At 37.2% G+C, this 21,383-nt stretch overlaps 1 protein-coding gene across 6 annotated transcripts in view; it reads left to right on the forward strand.

Moving 5' to 3' along the window:
* The window catches only part of KLHL32 (kelch like family member 32), a 123,489-nt gene that overhangs the window by 46,205 nt on the left and 55,901 nt on the right, over window positions 1-21,383 (forward strand). For 4 of the 6 annotated variants that reach the window (XR_004253128.1, XM_032185369.1, XM_032185370.1 and 1 more), the window contains 2 exons: window positions 4,710-4,817; window positions 16,308-16,406. Coding sequence is in view for 5 of the 6 variants with exons in the window: in XM_032185369.1 (XP_032041260.1) it covers window positions 4,710-4,817; window positions 16,308-16,406 (207 nt within the window). In the remaining variant the exon portion in view is untranslated. Of the gene's footprint in view, window positions 1-3,954; window positions 4,006-4,709; window positions 4,818-16,307; window positions 16,407-21,383 lie in introns of those variants that run through there. The other 2 variants (XM_032185372.1, XM_032185371.1) reach the window with 2 other exon arrangements.

Genomic DNA, 21,383 nt, shown 5'->3' on the forward strand with positions numbered 1-21,383 from the left:
ATAAGCCATGTGTAAGGACTGTGCTAGACTTACTGTGGTACTGTAGAATAGTTTGTAAATGTAAATCTAGTAAGACTACAATGAAAACCTGTATTAGTTCATCACTGAAGTGATTCCTTGTCTACAGATGAAATTTATATAAGTGTTTCTCTGTACCTGAAAGCTTATCCCATTGTGAGACACTCAGTCTTTGATCAGAATAGAAACTTTATTAGTTACCATGCTCTTTAGATGGTTCTCATGTTCAGGTAGTTGCTGTAGTACAGCCAGAGAAAGCAGAGCATGCAGGGTCTTGCATTGCTGAGCACTTGTAGGCTTTTGACAGGCATTTCATGAGGGAGCTGGGTTCAGGGAAGGTGTGCAAGTCTACCCCACAAGAGATGTGTAGACACATTGTGTTGTTAGACTTTATCCTCTTTATTCAGGAGTTGGTGTGACAAAGGAGTATTATCCAAAAAAAGTGTATTTAGTAATGAATATCTGAGACGATGAGTTTGTTTTCATAGTGAGGGAAGTACCTATGCATACAGTGACACAATTGTTTCACTTCCGATGGCGTCAGTGCAAAAGGCATTCTTAGTAGAAGAGCTTTTAAAGAGTTTTAGAATACTCAAGATATTTCTGAAGTTTGGAATATATTTTAGCAAAAATAAATGTGAATGATTTTTTTTTTCTTCTAGTTCCAGTCCAGATGTATGTTGACCACCAGTTGTAGACAATCTGTCAAAAAAACATGTAGCAGCACTCTTCCCAGGATCTAGCTTGTGTACTGCACATTATTTAACATTCATTAACTTTTTTAAACTATGTATTGTTGCCATTGCTTTTGTGTTCCAGTTTTACAGATTAAATCAAAACATGACCTGCCACAACACTTCTCTGTGCTAGCTGGTCAAATTGCTACTTAATAGAATTAGCAACAGCTGATGCATGAAATGTTTGGTACAGCATTATTAATGGTAGTGTAAATTCACTGTTGTGCAAGAATTTGAACACTTTTCCTGATTTCTCCAAGGCAGGATATACTTTGTAATTGTACATTCAAAAGCTTAAGGACACATTTATAACACATCAAAGCATATGGAGTGTATAAATCTGACTATATGAAAATAGTTGTTTGTTGGTGTGGTGCTTAGAAAACATTCTATTTTTTTCATGGAAAAACCCATATTTTAATGAAAAATATCAGAACTCCTAACCATGACACTTGTGAGTAGTAACACAACACAAAAACACTGGTAACATGCTTGTGCTTAACAAATACTTATGAAAGGCTTAGTGTAGGTAAAATGACAATAAATATTCCTTTTTTAGTTATCTGGTGTGATTTTTTTTTTTTTTTTTTTTTTTTTTGTCTCAAGTCTTGCATTGCACTCCTGGTTGTCATATACTCTGATTTACTATGTGAAGTTTATCCTTTTTGGTGAGAGCATGATTTATGCTGTGGTAGTTATGCCCAACAGTGAATCTCTTTATGCCTAATAGTGTAGGAAATTCTGTAGTTACTCCATTTTACCATATTGTAACAGATAATTTAGGAAACAGATATGCAGCCCTTCCCATCGGCCACTGAAATATTTCCCTACTAAAAGTGCAACAAGTTTAAGTGTTAGAAACATTTCTGTCTCACAACATTCACCAAGAATCCCCAGTAAAGCCAAGCAGAAAATATCTGGAAAAACTACCTATTAAGTATGTTGACAATGTATTACATATAGTCTCTGGATAGCTGGTGCCACATCACAGGTCATATACTTAACAGAATGTGTTTGTAGATAATATCTTTTTCAACACTCAAGCATGTGATATTAGTAGCTCCAACAGCAGCTTTAGACGTGCATGTTAAATAATCCAGAGGGTGCAAATTTGAACATACAATTAAATGTGAACTGGGAGAATATCTTAACCAGATGAACATCTCAATTACTGAACTTCAGGAAGAGCTCTTAGTGTATGGTTTTATTTTTATTTATTTATTTTTTAATTATTTTTTAATATCTTAAAGTTGAACCTTTAAATACAATGGAAATGGGAGTTATGACCTTGAAAAACTATGCTTGTGGATATATCCATGTCAGCATATTAACCTGGACCAGAAATTCACTTGTAAATTTCTTTTTATTTTCCCTGTTAGTTACTTTTGTATGAAATTAACCGTCATGGTACAGGTGCTGTTGGGTACCAGACAATGGTTAATCTGATGTAAATCCTCAAAAACAAACAAACAAACAAACAAAAAATTTGCCATGAACTCAGGTTCTTAGAAGGAACATCATTGTTCTACAAATCCACTCCATTACAGCACACTACTGATGATCATAAACATAACACCTGTTGTTCAAAGAGCAATATCCTGGGTTTAATGCAAGGGAGAAATTTGTAATAGGAGAGAGTTACAAGGTTACACTATCTAAAAAGAAAAATAAGGTGAAAGTTGGAAGAGGCACACTGGAACAGTTGTAAACTTGAGGACTAGGAAGGTTTCCAGTAGCTATATTCAGAGTAGATTCGCATTTATATTTGATTTGCTGTAGCTCTTTCCAAAACCCTGGGGATAAGCATTAGTAAATCAGTATTTTCTTTATTTTTCCATTGAGCCAGTCCAGTATGTGGAGGATGTCTTTAGATGAAACTGAGGGTTCTTGGTATTGTCTCTATGCAATTAACAAATGCAAATGAAGCGTTATTTTCAGATATGCTGGAAGGCACTGCATCCCAAAAACTGTTTAAGGGTCTCGGATACAGGGCAGGGTTCTACCCCTGTTTGTTGTGTGGCTAGTTTTCAACTGGTGCTGCATTTTGGCCTCAAGTTCTCTCTTCCAGACACAAACTGGAGGTCTGCTTTTACAAGGAGCAGATGGTTGATGGTTTTTTTTTTTTGCAGCTCCTGGCAAGCCCTGAAGCCTCACAGTAGCTATTAGACTTCACTTGATACATCTAAATGACAACAAAATGTCCAACCATGATTACATGTTTAAAGGAATTAGAAAAGCATCTGAACTTGTTATATATATATATATATATATATATATATATATATGTATATATATATATATATCTCATATATGCATCTGTTTGTTTCACGGCTGTGTCTTACATTAGTGTCATAAACCTTTTCAACTATCTGACGTTTCTGGAAGGAGCCCTGATATCACTGTATTTCAATGAGAACTGCAAAAAGACAAGGACTGGCAATGTGATAAATGTCATCCATACTTATTCTGGCTGACTTCCAGGCAACAGATTTATGTCAAATTATGGTGTTTTAATGATGAAAAGGCTAACATTTTCAGAAGAAATAACTTATTTGCAACAAACTCTCAGTTCTTGAAAGAAGCTTCCTGAGTCTAAGTGAATGCCATGTGATAAACTGTTGGAGAGGATAGGGCTTATTTTTAACTTTAAACTCAGCAGTGGTTGGTGGATAGGTTGTATATATGAAATCCAGTCTGCTTGTTGGCTGCCTCAGCTTCTGCAGGTATCAGCTAGAGTAGCCACAAAAGTAGAGGAACATATATAATTCATAACAAGTGCTTCTTTAGTGGAATTCTCCGAGGTGGTTTGCTAGCCTATGTAGGAGTATTAACAGCTTTACACGAAACTGGGGCTAAGTTTAGACTCTAGCAATGACAGACGGTAAAACTGTTTAATTTATTTGTTCACAGTTTACTGTCAAAAGACTGAGAATGGTATATCTTGTTAAATGTGGGGGAGAGTAGCAGAAGTAAAGGTTGCATTTCTGGAAGAGCATTGGACTGGGGAATGGGAGTGACAAGAGGAGGGAAGGAGTGATAATTAGGGAAGTGCAAAAGGAGTGCAGGCTGGCAGGGAAGAACATGGGGTAAAGATGGGAATTTAAGCTTAACAGGGATGGGAAGAAAAAGATTCCTACAGGGATCCAGAGATTGAGTAGGGTTGCTTCAGTGCAGGGAGGCACTGAAGGCTGATGACCTGGAAAGTAAGAGTGGATGAAGGGACAGCTGCCCTTCTCATCTTTACTTATAGGTAAGTCCAATATAACTGTACTCATTGTCAGTGTAGGTTTTATGGGTTGATAGGTTTAATGTGGTCTGAGAAACTGGGTGAATAAAAAGTAAAGGGAAGTTGGAGATGCAGTCACCTAAAGCTATATCTTTACTCCTTTTTCAATAACTTCAGTACTATATTGTACACATTTCAGTCTGAGGTGGTACTTGGAGAGCATTATTATTTTATTTTTTTTAAATGTTTTAATTGCCTCTTTGTCCTATACAAGTAATGGTGTATAGCTTACTGTCCTTCCTATATATAATGATACTATTCATAATAATAGTTTTTAGTTAGTGGTGTTTGTAGGGATTTTTTTTCCTAAGTCCATTTTTTGTGTTACAATATTGAACAATACTTTATTGTGTGACTGTTCCCTTTGATTTCACCTAAATTGCTTAGGAAGTATATATTCATGGGCCCAAGTGATTTGTTTCATTTTTTTCAGAACAAATTTCTGTATTTCTTTATTGATAAGAGGACTCTTTTGCAATATTGATTGCTATGGGGAAGTATTGAAAGCTTGTTATAGATCTCACTCTAACTCACAAGTCAGTTGCTATTTAGAATTCTTTTTCAAGGAAATACAAGAGTTAGTGAAGATAGAAAAATGAGTCCTATTCTTCCTGGACCTTCACTGGGGTTATTTTTAATTCTTAATAACATTTCTTTTCTTTTCCTAGGCAATGTTTAGTCTCTGCATGGTTGAAAGTGAAGCTGATGAGGTGAATTTACATGGTGTCACAAGCCTAGGTTTAAAACAAGCCCTGGACTTTGCATATACTGGACAGGTACTGTACAGTTCTAACCGAGAGAGAAAAGTTAAAGCAATTTGCAATAAAAACAGGTCACCCTTAAAGAACTGCAAGAAATTATTCACACTGCCCAGTACAAGGTCTTTTGGTTCAACAGTTCTTATTTTAATTACTGCTGTGTGTGTGTGTGTGGGGGGGGGGGTGGCTGGGGTGCTGGTTGGTGGCCCCCCTTTTATGGTGGTCTGGTTGTTCGTAAAAATTAATGTAAGTTGATCTGTCTGCTGAATAAGAGGAAAAACACACTAGGTGCTTTTCTAAAAATAAATATTTATAAACTGTTGCTGAGCTTGAAAAATTATAATTGAGGGAAAATTTTACTTTTGTGGCAGATGCAGTCCAAGTGTCTTTGTAAATGCTTATAGGTAATGTTTTTTTTTTTTTTTTTTTTTTTTTTTTTTTCATGTTTTATGATAGCATGTTACTAGTGTATAAGTCAAAACAAAACTTTGGAGAATTGGAGAATGTGAAATGATACTCCTGTTTCCACCGCTATTGCCCCCTCCAAAATGAAACAGAACAAAACAGCACAAAGAGAACATGTATGTGTCCTGCCGTGCCTATGCACTGCATACATGGTCAGCATTGCTATACGATGCCATATCAGTTCAGTGAGTTGAGAACTTCTTACACCCAGCTTGGAGATACAATGTTTTTGCTTTGTACTCTTGTTCTAGATAAACACATGATTTCTGGAATTATTGCTACAATAATTGAATTTATTAGTTAATTTCGAAAAGAAAAGCTTAAATCTATATTTAAGAAGAATTGCTGGGTTGTACTATGGTATGAGTATGGGGCCTTAATTTTTTTCAAAGGGAATTAAATAGAAATAAGGGATTTATTATGTTTTACCAAAAAACACTTGATGGTTTGCAATTGGTCTTAGAGATTAATGCTTGAAATTCTCTTGTTTCTGCTATTATGGAAAACACAACTTATGATATTAAAAAGAGAGTGAAAGAAAGAGAGAGAGAGAAAAACAGAAAGATACCATACCATGTTACTGAATTGGCTGAAGGTATCAGTGTATGGCTTGTCATCTATGTTTTGTGTTCTTTCACTTGAAAGTATTGATAGGTAAAGGTGAATGTTTCCTTTGCTGTTGAGCACCTGTACCATGCTCAAAGTTATTTGAGACTCTTATTCTGAAAAGAGAAGTCTTATTGCTAAATGGAAGTATTCAAAATACACTTTCTAAAGCCAATTTTGAAAGGATGGGTTGTAATGGACTTGTATCTGACCATTTCTGTGTGCTGTGAATAGAAGTATGCTCCCCTACTGTTCGGCGAAATTGAAACTTAAGTACACCTGTGTAAAATATGTTGGGAACCACAAAAGGACAGATTTGTTTTCTGTAAACCAACAGTCCACCCCACCTTGTTGCTGGGATAGTATCCCCAGCTGCCTCGTAAATATGTGCCTTCTATCCTTGATCCTTAGTATTTTGCTAAACCTGCATTCAATTTGAATGTGTTTTAACTGAAATGTAACCTTCTGTATAAAATAGTGTATTGGAGACATCTGGTGGAAATATTCAATATTGCATTATAGCAATATTTGATGCCTACAGGTGTTTAAAATTATCAACATTAAGAAATTAAATTTTTAGTGTGATATTGCAATCTGATACCCATCTCTTATATCCTTGCATTATTATTATTTTTTTTTTATTTGAAATGTGACTGTGGACTTAAATTACTGATGTTATCGTCCTGTGTACTGAGGCAGACAGTTCCTTATTGTAATAACTGTTGTAAATTTTTTGCTTATAAGGGAAAATTGATTTTTAAATAGAAGAAAAGATTGTAATAAGTCTGAAGTTAGATTTAAATAATATAAGAATTCCAACTGAATTAACGCATTACTATGGTCCCTTGTCATATAACAAAAAAGAAATGTTGATATACAAATGCATAAAAACTAACAAAAGGAATAGTAGCAGAATGCGATGTTGCTGTATCTGTTTTTTCTCAAGAGTAAAGTTGAGACAAAAAACGGATACAATTTCATTAGCATGTTCTATGCAGCTAGACTCTCAGTAGTTCTCTAATAATGAAATCTTTGGCAAAAGTGACCTTTCTTCTTACTCAGCTGTTCAGCAGCCAATCGGCTTAAAACAGGCATACAGTAGGCTTATTTGGAGGGGTATTTTCCCTTTGACAGGCTCTTCCCAGAACGTTATATGTGATTGCAAAAGATCAAGGCAAAAGTTTAATTTAGTGAATCAGTGTTATGATATGCAGCCAATGGTTTCTTATTCCATAATGAATTTGAGGATGCTGAGGTTTCTTGTTTTCTGCACCAACAGAGAGAGGAACCTCAAATCTGGTTCATTTTCTCTTGCAAATCCACAGTGCCCAAATCCAATGCCTACAAAGATGAGATTCCAGGTTCTTGTTAGGATTTACAGGCATGATTTTTCTTTTGGAAATACATGTGACTGTCCTAACTGTCTTTCCTAATGCAGGATCGTGATCATTTTTTGGTGCTCTTACTGCATGCCCATAATGTCCTAATGAAGGAAAGGGGCTTACTTAGCCCCTTTTTCTTAGAAGGAGTTGAATCTACATTGCCTGAAAAGAAGAAAGCTTTTGTGATAGACTGTAATGTAGTCTAATGGATAGTTCCTTCAGTCTTTTGGGGTGAGGCTGAAAAATTAAGAAATACTGAAGTTTGAAGAAAAGTGTGTCTTAAATACATTCCCTATTGGATCAAGCATTTTACCATGTACTCCACCACATATTCACAATTCAGTGATACGGTTCTTTTCCTTTTGTAGTTGTCTCTGTCCTTTCTTCATAAAGGGGCTTTAGGGTCATTCTCTCATACTTCAAAGTGGTAGCAATCTCAGTAATTGCATTACTCACCCTTGCTTCCCACACAATGTGTGTTGGAATGGAGGTAGATGAGATATAATCAAAACAGAAATGTATTAGATATGAAACAGCTCTTGGGGCAGGGTTTGGAGTTCAGAATTCCATCTATCTAACTACTGGGTTAAAGAATTGTGGACAGTTGTCTGCTCTTTTTGACTTGTTTGCTTGTTTGTTTTTGATTTTGATTTTAACTCTTTTGTTACCAAGAGGCATAATCTAACTTGGAGGAATGGGATAACTCATCATTAAGCTGTTTTAGCTGGATGGTGAATCACTTGTCTTCTGCTTTTGATCAGAAGACCATCCATCTCTGGGCCTCTGAAAAGTTTCAGTGCTGAAAATAATCTTAGGAAATATAAGTCTAGCGGGACTGAATAAGTGGCTTGAACTGAAATTCTGAGACTCCTCATTTTGGATGAGATTCTTGCATTCCTCCTCATATTCAGGTCTAGCAAACTACATCTTTTTTTTTTTTAAATGTTTTATTTAAGTGACACCATCTTTTGAGTCACATGACGGGAGCAGTGGTATAGTTTCAAGAGAGAAAAATCATGTGAGAACATTGGCTTTAATTTGCAGCAGGTGATTGTGATTCTAATTCAACAAAAATACAAATACACAGATGGAGTTCTATGTATACCGAAATGCTTTGCAGACTCGGATCTCTCTTCTTTGTAATTAAATTTTATCATCTGTCTTTAATCTATGGTAATAAATTATATTCTGCATTTAGGTAGAATTGTGTTTGAGGACCTCAAAATACGTTACAAAATCAAGTAATCACTGATCTTACTTTATTTGTTCAAAAATCATTTCATTCTCTGACGTAAATAACTTTCCAAAGGCCATTTGGGAAACCAGCAGCTTAATGGGCTTAATACATAGTTCTCCCGACCAGTTATTATTTTCTAGCTGGAAGTTCTCTGTTTTCATTTTCTGAACCATCGTGTTTTGCTTTTGTAAAAAGTAAGTTGTCTCCTTGAAGTTATAAAATTATTCTAAATTACCAAAGGAGAAAAGAAGGAATCAGAGGGGTAGCCCTAGTATAAGGGCTGTTTTATTTTCAGCTATTTCTCCAAAAACAAATTTTGGTGTTCCTTGTGCTGTGGTATCTTAGATAGTCCTAGATTAGTGCACCCTTCAAGTCTTTCTACAGAATGTTGAAATGTTTCCATTTCTTGAAATTTACATACAAAGTTGCATTTACAATAATTTGAAAATAGTCTTTAAACTCTTAACTTACTTTTGTGACTTCATGTTTTTGTTACTTACATACTAAAAAAAAAATAAAAAGTTAGCAAATTTTCTTTTACTCACCAAATGTTAACATAGAAACAGTCTTTATTAACAGATATCACAGAATTTCTAGGTTGGAAGAGACCTCAAGATCATCGAGTCCAACCTCTGACCTAACGCTAGCAGTCCCCACTAAACCATATCCCTAAGTTCCCACTAAACCATATCCCTAAGCTCTACATCTAAACGCCTTTTGAAGACTTCCAGGGATGGTGACTCCACCACTTCCCTGGGCAGCCTGTTCCAGTGTCTCACAACCCTTTCAGTGAAGAAGTTCTTCCTAACATCTAACCTAAAACTCCCCTGGCTCAACTTAAGCCCATTCACCCTCGTCCTGTCACCAGGCACGTGGGAGAACAGGCCAACCCCCACCTCGTTACAGCCTCCCTTGAGGTACCTATAGAGAACGATAAGGTCGCCCCTGAGCCTCCTCTTCTCCAGGCTGAACAAGCCCAGCTCCCTCAGCCGCTCCTCGTAGGACTTGTTCTCCAGGCCCCTCACCAGCTTCGTCGCCCTTCTCTGGACCCGCTCAAGCACCTCGATGTCCTTCTTGTAGCGAGGGGCCCAAAACTGAACACAGTACTCGAGGTGCGGCCTCACCAGAGCTGAGTACAGGGGGACAATAACCTCCCTAGCCCTGCTGGTCACACTGCTTCTTACACAAGCCAGGATGCCGTTGGCCTTCTTGGCCACCTGAGCACACTGCTGGCTCATATTCAGCCAACTATCCACCATCACTCCCAGGTCCTTCTCTGCCTGGCAGCTCTCCAACCATTCATCTCCCAGCCTGTAGCTCTGCTTGGGGTTATTGCGCCCCAGGTGCAGGACCCGGCACTTGGCCTTGTTGAACTTCATGCAGTTGACCTCAGCCCATCGGTGCAGCCTATCCAGATCCTCCTGCAGAGCTTTCCTACCCTCAAGCAGATCGACACACGCGCATAGCTTGGTGTCATCTGCAAACTTACTGAGGGTGCGCTCAATGCCCTCGTCCAGATCATCGATGAAGATATTAAAGAGGACCGGCCCCAGCACCGAGCCCTGGGGGACGCCACTAGTGACTGGCCTCCAACTGGACTTGACTCCATTCACCACGACTCTTTGGGCCTGGCTATCCAGCCAGTTTCTAACCCAACGAAGCGTGCGCCAGTCCAAGCCTAGGGCAGCCAGTTTCTTGAGGAGAATGCTGTGGGAGACGGTGTCAAAAGCCTTGCTGAAGTCGAGGTAGACCACATCCACAGCCTTTCCCTCATCCACCCAGTGTGTCACTTTGTCATAGAAGGAGATCAGGTTCGTCAAGCAGGACCTGCCTTTCATAAACCCATGCTGACTGGGCCTGATGGCCTGCTTGCCCTGCAAGTGCTGCGTGATGACTCTCAGGTGATATCTCAGGTGATTAAAGGTGATATCGATATATCATTCTAGTTACAAATGTAGAACTACATGTTGTTTTCAGATATTTTATGTGCTTGGGTTGCTCTCAATTACTTTAACACATAATCCACAAAAGTTCTATTAATTTGGCTTTATTTACCAACTCGTATTCACTTTAAAAAGAAAAAAAAAAAGGGGGGGGGGGGAGGAAGAAGAAAAAAAACACCACTACCACCAACAGAAAATTGAGTATGTGGTTCTGTAACAGCCATATCACTATATCACTTTACTAACCAGGTTTCATGAATTCATAGGAGTACCATCTGGTGATTTTTTTTTTTTTTTTTTTTTTTAAATTCATACACATGAACCTACAGTTAGTTTAAATATTATCTTATAACTCCTTTGTGAAATTGTTTTTTGTTTTGACATTTTTTCTGTTTTTGTTTGTTTTTGCTTAAATATTTCAGCTAAGTTTATCCTTTAACAAGAAAAGTGAAAGAGTGAAAGGTGTTCTTAGTAGTAAAGAAATAGTGCAAATAAATATTTGTAAGTACAACTGTTTCTCCTGACAACTGCTTTGATTCCTTCATAAAATCATAGCTTTCATCTCTCATCAGAATCTCCCTCCTTTGATAGTGACAGCTTTTCTAGTGATTAACCAGTATTTTATTTGCCATTTTCAGTTAAGATGGAGGGGATACGGCTGTCAATATTTTAGCACCTCTTATTCTGCTAACCCTTTCTAGCTACCTTGTGGATGAGGTATGTTGCAAGGCAGTGTTGTGAGTGGGTGATTTGCCTGGGTAAGTGGCCTCCTGTGTGTTGCAGTTCTACTGGTTGCCTTTTGGCAAAAAATAAATAAATAAAAATAAAAAAATAATAATAATAATTAAGGTTCAATTAAACTGCTCAGTGACTACAAATATCCTTGTTCTTTTCTACCAGGCACAACATGACAAGATCTTTGAAAAATTTATCTACAGCAGGACTATGTCTTATTGTAAATGTTTATTTATATCACATAATTTTCAATGTGATTTCAAATCCAAAAATATAAATTTGATACTTAGAAGTCAAAAAGGAAGTGTCCAGTGCTATCAGGACGATAATCTTGTTTCTGTGCCTAGCACTAAGGGAACAGCTACTAGGTCTCAGTTCAGTTAGTTAGAGATTGTCCAAAAGGCTTAGAATAATATGGACCATAATTACTGAGTTTATTCAGTTTTTTAAAAGGAACTTTAACATTTTGTGGTATTTGTTCTGGATAGGTATCAAGGTATGGCAGCTTTTCTAGAGCTGAAAGTAATCAAAGTATTGAAACACCTCACCAAAGAAAAAGTGAATTTGCTTGGAGTCCTAGTTCATATGCTATGTATTTAACACAGACTTCCATTGAGTTTTCTGGAAAAATGCTATGATATGTATCAGAGAAATGCTGGTCATGATTCTTTCTGTCACTGGCTAATGAGACATCTGGATTTTGCAGTGAGTATTATCAAACATTACATGCCCAGGCTTTGGGCAGTTGCCTGCAGGGCACTGGAACATTCTTGCCCCGCTCATGTTTTTTTGAAGCAGCCACTTCTCAACATGTGGGGAGCACAAAATTCAACTAAAACACCAGTGAGCAGAGACAGGCAGAAGTGCCAACTAGTTGTGAGTGAAATGCAGCCTAAATTGCTTTAAAAGAAAAGTTACTTTTTTCGATTGCTCTGAAGCACACAGAATGATCTCCGGAGGGGAGAAACAAGTGGTGCTTTTGTTAGATACCTGTCTCTTTTGAAATGGTTATCACTGCAAGTGGAGTCATGGAGTCAGGAAGGAATTTTCTCTTGCATCAGGCTGTCAGGAATTTTATTTTATTTTAATTTTTTTCCTGTGTTAAATTCCATATAGTTTACTTTCTGGAATTTTCTGACACAAAATTACATGTTTCTTTACTGTTACAGTGTAACAGCCTGCACTATACAGAGAACCGATCTAATTGTTCTTTGCAGATATAAACCCTATGAAACTCCATAGGAAGTGGTAGTTAACCAGGACCTTACCTTCTCCCTCAGGCTATAAGTTTTGTTTGTTGGGAAGGACAGCTTAGGGAGGTTTCTACCTCACTCACTTTCACCTGTTACTGCCCTCTTTGCTACAATTTTTTGTAGGCTTATTCTCATTGGCTGGTTATTTAAAAAAAAAAAAAAAAAAAAAAAAAAAAGCATTAGAAAAGTAGGAGAAAGTTCTTAGTCTGGGCAGCGTGGAAGTGAGACATGACTAGTTGTCCCAGAATTGTCCTTGAGAAAGGATGGTGCTTCTTGTATTGCTCCTAGCCCAAGAAATCACACCCACTAGTTGCTTTGTGTAGTGAAGTGTCCCAAGGAAAACAGATGGAAGAGAGAGGCAAGATGTGTGATCCCAGTTAATCTTCTCAATTCTTGCCCAGAGTCTGGAGGGAATGCATGGTGAGTTGGGAAGGAAAAACATAAATCTCAGGGGAGAGGAATGCATTACAGGTTTAGAACTACTGCCCAGAGGGTGGATGCATAAAGGGGTTGTTCAGGGCCATGTGTGTTTGTGACAGTGGGATTCATTATAATCAACCTCTCCTGTCTCAGCATTGTGTTTCAGAAGCTCAGGTTTCATTTGTAAAAGTTTCTAATTCTTACATATGAAGGACAGTTTTCCTCGTTACATCAACCAAGCATAAATGGATGCATTTCCACATGGATTTATGTAGTATCTCTAAGAAACACGGGCCTAAGAAATTGTGTAACCTGCCTTTCTTGATGCTGTGAAAATTCTGTTACAAAGAAACATCAAATTTAGCATCCCTTCTGTCCCTTGATTTGTGGATCTGACCACAAGAGGGGGTGAACTGGGTATAATACACAAATCCTGAAGGATTTGTGGGATGATGGATGGATGGTATAAAGACTGTCTAAGAACAGGATTCATGTTTAAATACAGTGATTTTGTTGAAGGAGAAAAGTTACTTGACAAAGGAGATCAGTTTGAAAATGAACAGTATGTCACACCAGGGGCTTTGGAAAGTAAGCTGCTGAGGCTACCTGCAAGGTCTGGCCATAGCATAAAGGGAGAAGCATAAGCTGTTTTTCCTTGGATAGCATCAATGGGCCAGATGAAAGTCGACAGCATAAAGAAAATTAACTCTCAGAAACAAGGGTTGAATAGAAGTTTGATTGCAAGGTGCAGCCAGGTGCAATACATGAATTGCATCTAATTAATCTTAATACACAAACAGCACAGAAACCAGTCTTAAGGTGGCATGTGTCATACAAAGGCACATCCTTTGCTAGTGTTAATTGCAAGATTTATCTGAAGTCAATGGTTCCAAATTACTCCAACCTAGTTTAGGCCTTAAAATTATGCTGCACAACTTGGGTTGAGAATGGAGTAAGGAAAAGGACTAAGTTTTTATTTTCTATTTTTAAGTTTCCACAGGAATAATTTGTGATTCATTTTGAAGGTGCAAATCCCAAGTAGATCTTAGTTGCCCTCTCCTTAATTTTTAATTAGCATCACTCTGAAGACCTCAGAGCTGTTTTGAGGTTAGACAGAGAGTAGAGTCAGTCACTGTATACTTGTGGTGTACTAATGATGGTATTCATGTGCATTTACTGTTAAGATTCATCTGGACAGTCTATATAGAAAACTAACAGCTATACTGGTGATTAAATGAAATGTAGTAATTGTATTAATAGAAGTTGAGGCGTGGAATAATTGTGGATTGCCCCAGTTTCAGTAGAAGGAGGGCTTGCAATTTTTTGTTTCCTTCTTTGCCTACTGTTTTATTTTTTCCCATGGGTCTGCCCAGCATCAGTTTGCTGGTGGTTAATTAACATCTTTGCCTATATCCAAATGAGTATTGAATAAAAATTCACATAGGTCAACCTAAGGTGAAATATGGGAAGAGACAAAATGGCCTTTCTTCAGTTTTCTTGGAAAATACAAAGGTTGAATATGTTACCTCAGTGGAATACATCTTGCATGATGTATAAAACCTGTAAGAAACTGGAAAAAAAAAAAAAAAAGCGTTCTGCCACCTTGAAAAGAACTTTGTGGCTGACTTTGAGCAGATCACCTCTAAGTAAGTAACCAGTTATCCTCCTTGCCCCTGGTCCTACTTCTCATCTCATAATGCTACTAGTATTATTTATAAATGGATTGCTGTAGCTTTAAAATACACTACTGCTATCACAGTTAAATACAGTTTGTCTATGCCTTACAGGTAGTAATCTGCTTAGTGTTCTGTTTCTCTTCATATCATGTCTTTAACAATACTAAAGACAGTGGCTGGCATTTAATAAGTAATACAGCATCAGTTCAAGTGACAGAAGTTGCTTGGTGTATATGATGTCTGAATAACAAACATTGCAAGGTCTAAAACAGTGTGTTTTGTCAGTCCGACCTTGAGTTCTCACTTGAAAATAATTTACAGTGCTGCACAATTTTTTAAATGTACCTATTGAAGATATTTTTGTAACTGACATCATTTCTGTCTTTCCCTTCAACTACCTCTCATCATGCATAGCAACCTAATTAGCGTCAGCCAAAAACCTGGATAGCGGTGGGCTTGATTCTTATTTGCATTAACATCTTTACATGTCTGTCTGGCTAAGTAAAGAAATTGTTACGCTACATGTAAATTACCTGTATGTTTGCCTAAAACTTAGTATAAATACATAGTGATTTGCACAAACTTTAAGCATGCCATATACTGCCAAGTAAATATGTCCTTGATATAAACAAGAATCATTTCTTGTTCCTAAAATGTCCATTATGTTGGGGATCACTTGTTTTTGTTGTTTTTTTTTGCTTGAAGAAATGTATGTTGGTTTTGATGGAAATGGAAAAACTGTAGCTGCAAAAGACACAGATAGGTGTCTTTCCTTTTTGTGTGCCAGCCTCCATATTTCACTGTGTTTGAGACACACTGTGATACTGTGAGTTAAAACTAAATTGTATGGGCAGAAGAAAAGGGATCAGAAAAAAGCTTTACTTCCCTTTGGAACAGTGAGAGACTGACCTCGTGTGGTGTGAAACCAAAGTTGTCAGGGGAAACGCAAGAAGCATAAAACTCTGAATAAATGGAATATCTTTGAAAAATTAATATTTCTCAACTTTTTCTGATTTTTCTTGGATGCTACACCAGTTACCCTTAAATAATATTGGTTTAGATAGTTTGTTATGTGCTTGCTAATAAAAGAGATTGACCGGTGTCTATATTCCCAAAGATTTTGTGTCCTGAGAGGGATGCTCTAACAAGCTGACCTCAAGACAGCAGGCTAGGAGCTGAGGCCCAATTATCCTGGCTGCTGCCTGTGTGTGATTTTAATTGAAATGAGTAGGAGTTTCATGTGAACAAGTGACAGGATAATCAGTCTTGGTTTCTAAGCCCTTTCTGGCACTTCCCCAGCAGCATGCACACTCTGTGCCTTCACAGCCTTGCTCTGTAAAATGGAGAGAGTGGTTAGGAAAATTATGAAGTGGTGTACCATGCAGAATGGGAAGGGTGTTTCTAATCTGTATATTTTTACAGGCATGAATAATATTAATTCTGGAGACTTGTCAGTTACTTTGGTCTGATTTATCAGCATATATGGAAATAACCAGGTAGAGCATACATACATACAATAAAAGGATGTTCTGCTGTTTTGAAAAGCCTCCTTTTTAAATAACTAATATGCATTTCATTTTAAAGCATGAGGGGGTAGTCTGGCTTATGAACTCTTGCAGGAAAATCTGCTTGCTAATCAAACGTACTCTAAAAATTCTTTCCCTATCCTGCAAAGATTTTTCTGTGTGCTTCTATTTTGTTCTTTAAGTTGAATGAGATGTCTGAAGTACCAAAGGCCTGTAGTGTTTTCTACAGTTCTACATGACAAACCTTTTATTTTCTTCTTTACAGATCCTTTTGGAGCCAGGGGTGATACAGGATGTACTAGCAGCTGGGAGTCATTTGCAGCTGCTGGAGCTTCTCAGTTTATGTTCTCACTATCTCATTCAGGTGAGGCTTCTCTTCCTGATTATTAGTCATTTCTGTTTGGTAAACCTTTGTTCTAAGCCTAATTTCAGTAGGAGAGCATTAGTGAAATACCTGGTGTAGCCTAAGTGGCAGTAAATTGGATTTCAGGAGACCTGAATTCTGAGGGTAATATGGGTATTACTTTTTGGTAGGTGCTTTGTCCTCCATCCCTTTTATCCATTTCAGTCTCAAAAACAAGGGTGCTCCATCAATTAGTATCAGCACACAGGAGTTTGAGTCCAGCCTTCACCAGAGAATTTGCTTTCTTCTTCTGCAGTTTACCAAAGGTAAAGCATTTCCCTGTTGGTGATCGTGAGTACTGTGAAGCATTCAGTTGCTTAACTGTTCACTGCAGAATATTGACGTATATTCCATGGCACAGCTACCTCTCGCTGAATGGGTAGGCTGAATTACAGTGGCACCTTTTTTATCTGCTGGCCTCATACCCATAATGCTAATAGTAATATCAACATTAGAGCTGTCATTATGAAGGAAAAAAAAATATGAATGCAATAAAACCATGTTTTGTGCTTGGCTCGTGTAGGAGATGGCTCATGATGGTAACAAGAACATAGCTTTGATATTTAGCAGTGAAAAGCTTTATAAAAAATAGTAATACTGGTTCTACAGAACCATTTATTTTTCTTTGTAATATTTCAGTATTGTTTCTGAATAGGGTGGTTTAGCTTTATCTGTGCAACAATTGGGCATGGAAGTGCATGTCAGCACAATGCTCTCTGTGTGCCTTTGCCTTCCACCAGCATAATTGCCTTTGAACAGTCTGCTGAGTGTGCTTGGCAGCACACTGAGCTGCTGAGTACCATAGGCATGCAGGATCTCATGTTAAGAGCCTCAGGATGTACTTGAAGGCTTTGCATCTTACAGAGAGTCTGTTCTTTGAATGTAGCCTCAGGGAAGCCTTCAAAATATATGTTAAGACAGTAATGTGGTATTAATTTGTGCATATTAAAATGATTAGGAAATTAAAGTAGCTGGTAGAGGACTGCAATTTGTGTCAGTTCTGTTTTCAGGAATGTAGGGAAAAATCAAATTTTTCTGAGAAAATAGACATGGAATGTAATGGGATAGATGGTCTTTGAAGAAACAGGACATGTGAGAAGCCAAATAAGCTGCAAAACCATTTGGCCCAGCAGCTGTCAAGCAGGCATGGGAAGGGGGTACTATAATAAGAAAGAAGACTCAGGTCCAAAATTGATAGTCATACAATATATTTAATGCCCCCATAACAAAATCAGTCGGTGTGAGCATTTATTTGTTGCTTACATGCTCTTTGACAGAAATTGGACTAAAGAGACCATTGCAGTAAAGAAGTTAGGAAAATAAAATAGGAATGGAGCCGAGTATTGTAGTGCAGGTGAGGAAGGGACATGAGAGGACTGCAAGAAAGGTGCAGTTATGTGCCCAATTTAGGTCATAAAGAATGAAGACTTATGTGGAACAGCCTGTGATATTAGTAGCTTTTCCCTTGGCACCGTCTAAATGCTTTTTGATCTGCAGGTCACTGAAGTGGAAGCAATCAGTGAATAGACATAACATTAATAGCGCTTTGGATCTAGTCCTTGATATGCAAGCCATAGTCAAGCATTTAGGAACAGATTGTTAATGAATTAGTAAAACAAACAAAAAGCAACAACAAAAGCCAGTGAGCAAACATTGCTGCCAAATTTTTCTGTTATTAATATACATGTATCAGTAAAAGTCCTATGGAGATGATGATCAATAAATAGTTACTCAAATAATGTGAGAGGTCTGTTGTTCTCTGAGTAGTGTACTGAGGTAGGGTAACTGAATCTGTGCTGGTGTGAAAATCAAGAGGAAGTGAGACCCAGTGTAAAGATTTGCAATTATGGAGGTTAGGAATAAGGTAGGGAGGAGGGGTAGTGAATAAGGGGCAGAATGTGTATTGGTAGACAGAGTTATAGTGATAGTTCTGTAAATGTTTTTGAAGTGGTCTCATTGTAAGGTTTGGAATCAGCGTGGAGATCTGTGGGACGACTGTAGCTCACATCATATAAGGCTCTGTATTTATTTAGCAGGTTTGCCCAGACACGGCATATCTGTAGGCAGATTTGCGGCCTGAAAAGATCAGCGTAATAATTTATCTGCCTTGTTTGTTCCGCAGAGTTACAGTCCATGCAAGTAATCAACCTTGAGTTGTTGTGTAAGCCTTTTTAGCAGAGGTCAACAAGGTACTGTGCATAAAGAGTGTGATATCTTACAGGGTCTAAATTAATTCTATCAAATACATGTTTGTTCTACATACAACGGAGCAATTTTAAAAATATCTATTGTAAAAGTAAAAGCAGCGTAGTTAGAGAAGTTTTCCTTAAAACCACACATATCCTTGCTACCTTTGGTAGCTGGGGTATTTTGTCACATTTGACCTCCTATGCTATGATACAGATGTGAAGGGAATAATGCTTGACCCTTCTGTTCTTTCTAATGTTAGTTTTTTTTGAGTCCCAGGGTGCGGCAGAGTTCTTTGTTTGTTGTAACAGTGACTTTTTTTTTCTTGCTGCTTTCAGTTGTTCAGTTATTAATTTAGTTTAGCTTAGTTTAGAATAAATTCAGGAAATACGTGGGTCCTAGCTGTCATGTATTATTGTTGTGTAATAATGATGTACAGTTTTAACTTGTTAGGATTGTTTTTATTTTTTTTTTATTTTTTATTTTTTGTTTTTTTGGTTTTTTTCTTGGATGAAACAGCCTCTATGGATGCTGGTTTTATTGTTAGGGCTTTTTAAAGCTGCCCTTTTCTCTAGATATTCCAAAAGTATATCAGTTTTTTGGAGTTCAAGATATACATTTTTATATTTCCTCTTAACACGTGGGGCCCGTAACATATAATTAATATGAAAATATTAATAGATATCAATGAGCATTGTATTTGGATAAAAATATGATTTACTTGGCCCATATTTGTACCGAGGCCTATTTATAGCCTGTGAGGTACCAAAGAAGACTGTACTGATTTAATTTATCTTGTCAAAGATGATTTGCAGTGCACTGGGGTCAGATTAATTTCCAGCCAGCACTGACTTTTATATTCCCTGATATCTTTAAGGAATTTCCTCTCAGTTGTCTCCAGGAGAAAAAAAAAAAAAAAAAGTTAATTTTAATTTAAGATACATTCTCTTTCTTTCAGACCAACCAGCTGAGCAGTTAGTTTAATTTGTTGATAGATCTCAAAAAGATTTCTATAACAAATTGTTTCAATCATGTGTATGGTATTTTTACAAAGAGCTTTTGATCAAAGGCATGTCAGGAAAAAAAAAAAAAAAAAAAAAAAAGGAGAGGAACAATCTTACCCCCTGCCCCCAATTAGGTAATATCTATATCTAAGACATTTATGATAACATGACAAAATGGAGGTTTCTGACAACAGCGCTGATTCACTAAGTGTGCTTTATCGTTCATAGACTTCACATTATCAAATGCTCTGTAGCATCTAATGTTGATTACATTTTCCATTGGAAAATGTTTTGCTAATTTTGGATTGATAATTTACTAATTTTTATTAAAAAAAAAAAAATCTAATTCATTTTTTCTTTATTTGCAAGCAAAAGAAATGCCCAAGCAATCCTTATTTTAGATCATAATTCTAGATTTATGTTGTGCAGTCTTCCACCCTGGTAGTGTAATGTCTTGAATTGTCATTATTCCCCAGTTTCTGCTGTTTGGGGGTTTTTGGTTTTAGTTTGTTTTTGTAGAGGGACTTTTTGAAGCATGCTGATATATCTTAGTTGAGATACATACATATTCATGAATCTCTCCTATCATGATGCCTGCATAATTCTCAGGTACTTTAAACACTGAAGCGAGGCTTGAGTTCTCACACATCCGTCTCAGCCTAAACAAACGGTAAGGCAACTTGATTGCTCCTAGCTGTATTGCTGCTATGTAGGTGTGGGAAAGCTAAGCTGAAGACGTGAGCCTGGTGTATCTTGAATTGTACTTAAGTCCATGGGTCATGCATACAGCATTTGTGTGCAGAGTGTGCATACAGTTCTTTAAGTCTCATTTCCCGAGTTCATCTTCTAGCTAAAATTGATTGTCAGTTTTGGCTGAGGTTTTTCCAAGGAGGCTAAGGCAGAGAGCTGCAACAAACAGGTTTGTTCAAAATGTAATGAGAGTGGGTTATTCGAATGTTTTAATTTCCTTTTAAGAATTTTATCCGTTAAAGTTCCAGTGGACCACAGCTGTCCTACTGTGACATCAGAGAAGACAAGAGAAAGTGAATGGGAGGCTTTAATTGTGTAGATGGAGATCTGAGATGGGATTTCTTGGAGCTGTGGAGAGCATGGTATTAGATAGTGTATTTGTGATGACCTACTTCGCACTTGAAAGTTTGTAAATGTTTTTTTAAAGGGTACTTGTCAACTTTTTTTCTCATGCAACAGAATATGGGCAGAGAGATTTATTCAGAACATACAAATATTTGTTTCAGAAACATGTCTGAGTTTTATAGCTGATTTTAGCTGTAAGAAGTTTCATCTTCCTCAACTGTTTACACTTTTGATAGCAAAGAGAATGTCAAACTGCACATTATTTCTACAATCTAAGAGTCTTAATAGTGAGGGAATGCTATTGAGGATATGAGTTTTCATGGAATTTCCTTCTACTGAATAACATCTGCTCAGTTTTCTGTGGATATAGCTTTAGTAATCAGTTTTTAAACCAGAGGTCAATTTTCACTGGCATTCAGAGACCTGGACTTTCCACTTCTGAAATCTTAGATTTAAGTGATTTTTGTGTATTTTCTGAAGACTAAGTCTTTATTGTCTTTAGTGGAGCTCTGTATACCACTTGTATTGCATTCAAGGTAATAAGACTATAGGTCTGTGTGAAGGGTGTAGAAGTTGCAGAACTGTCCAAAGAAACCCACTGGTTTCAGCCGGAGAGGCAGGATATGGCATGATTGTTCACATTTAACTTTCT

This window comes from Aythya fuligula, chromosome 3 (assembly GCF_009819795.1).
Source record: "Aythya fuligula isolate bAytFul2 chromosome 3, bAytFul2.pri, whole genome shotgun sequence".
NCBI classification, from domain to species: domain Eukaryota; kingdom Metazoa; phylum Chordata; class Aves; order Anseriformes; family Anatidae; genus Aythya; species Aythya fuligula.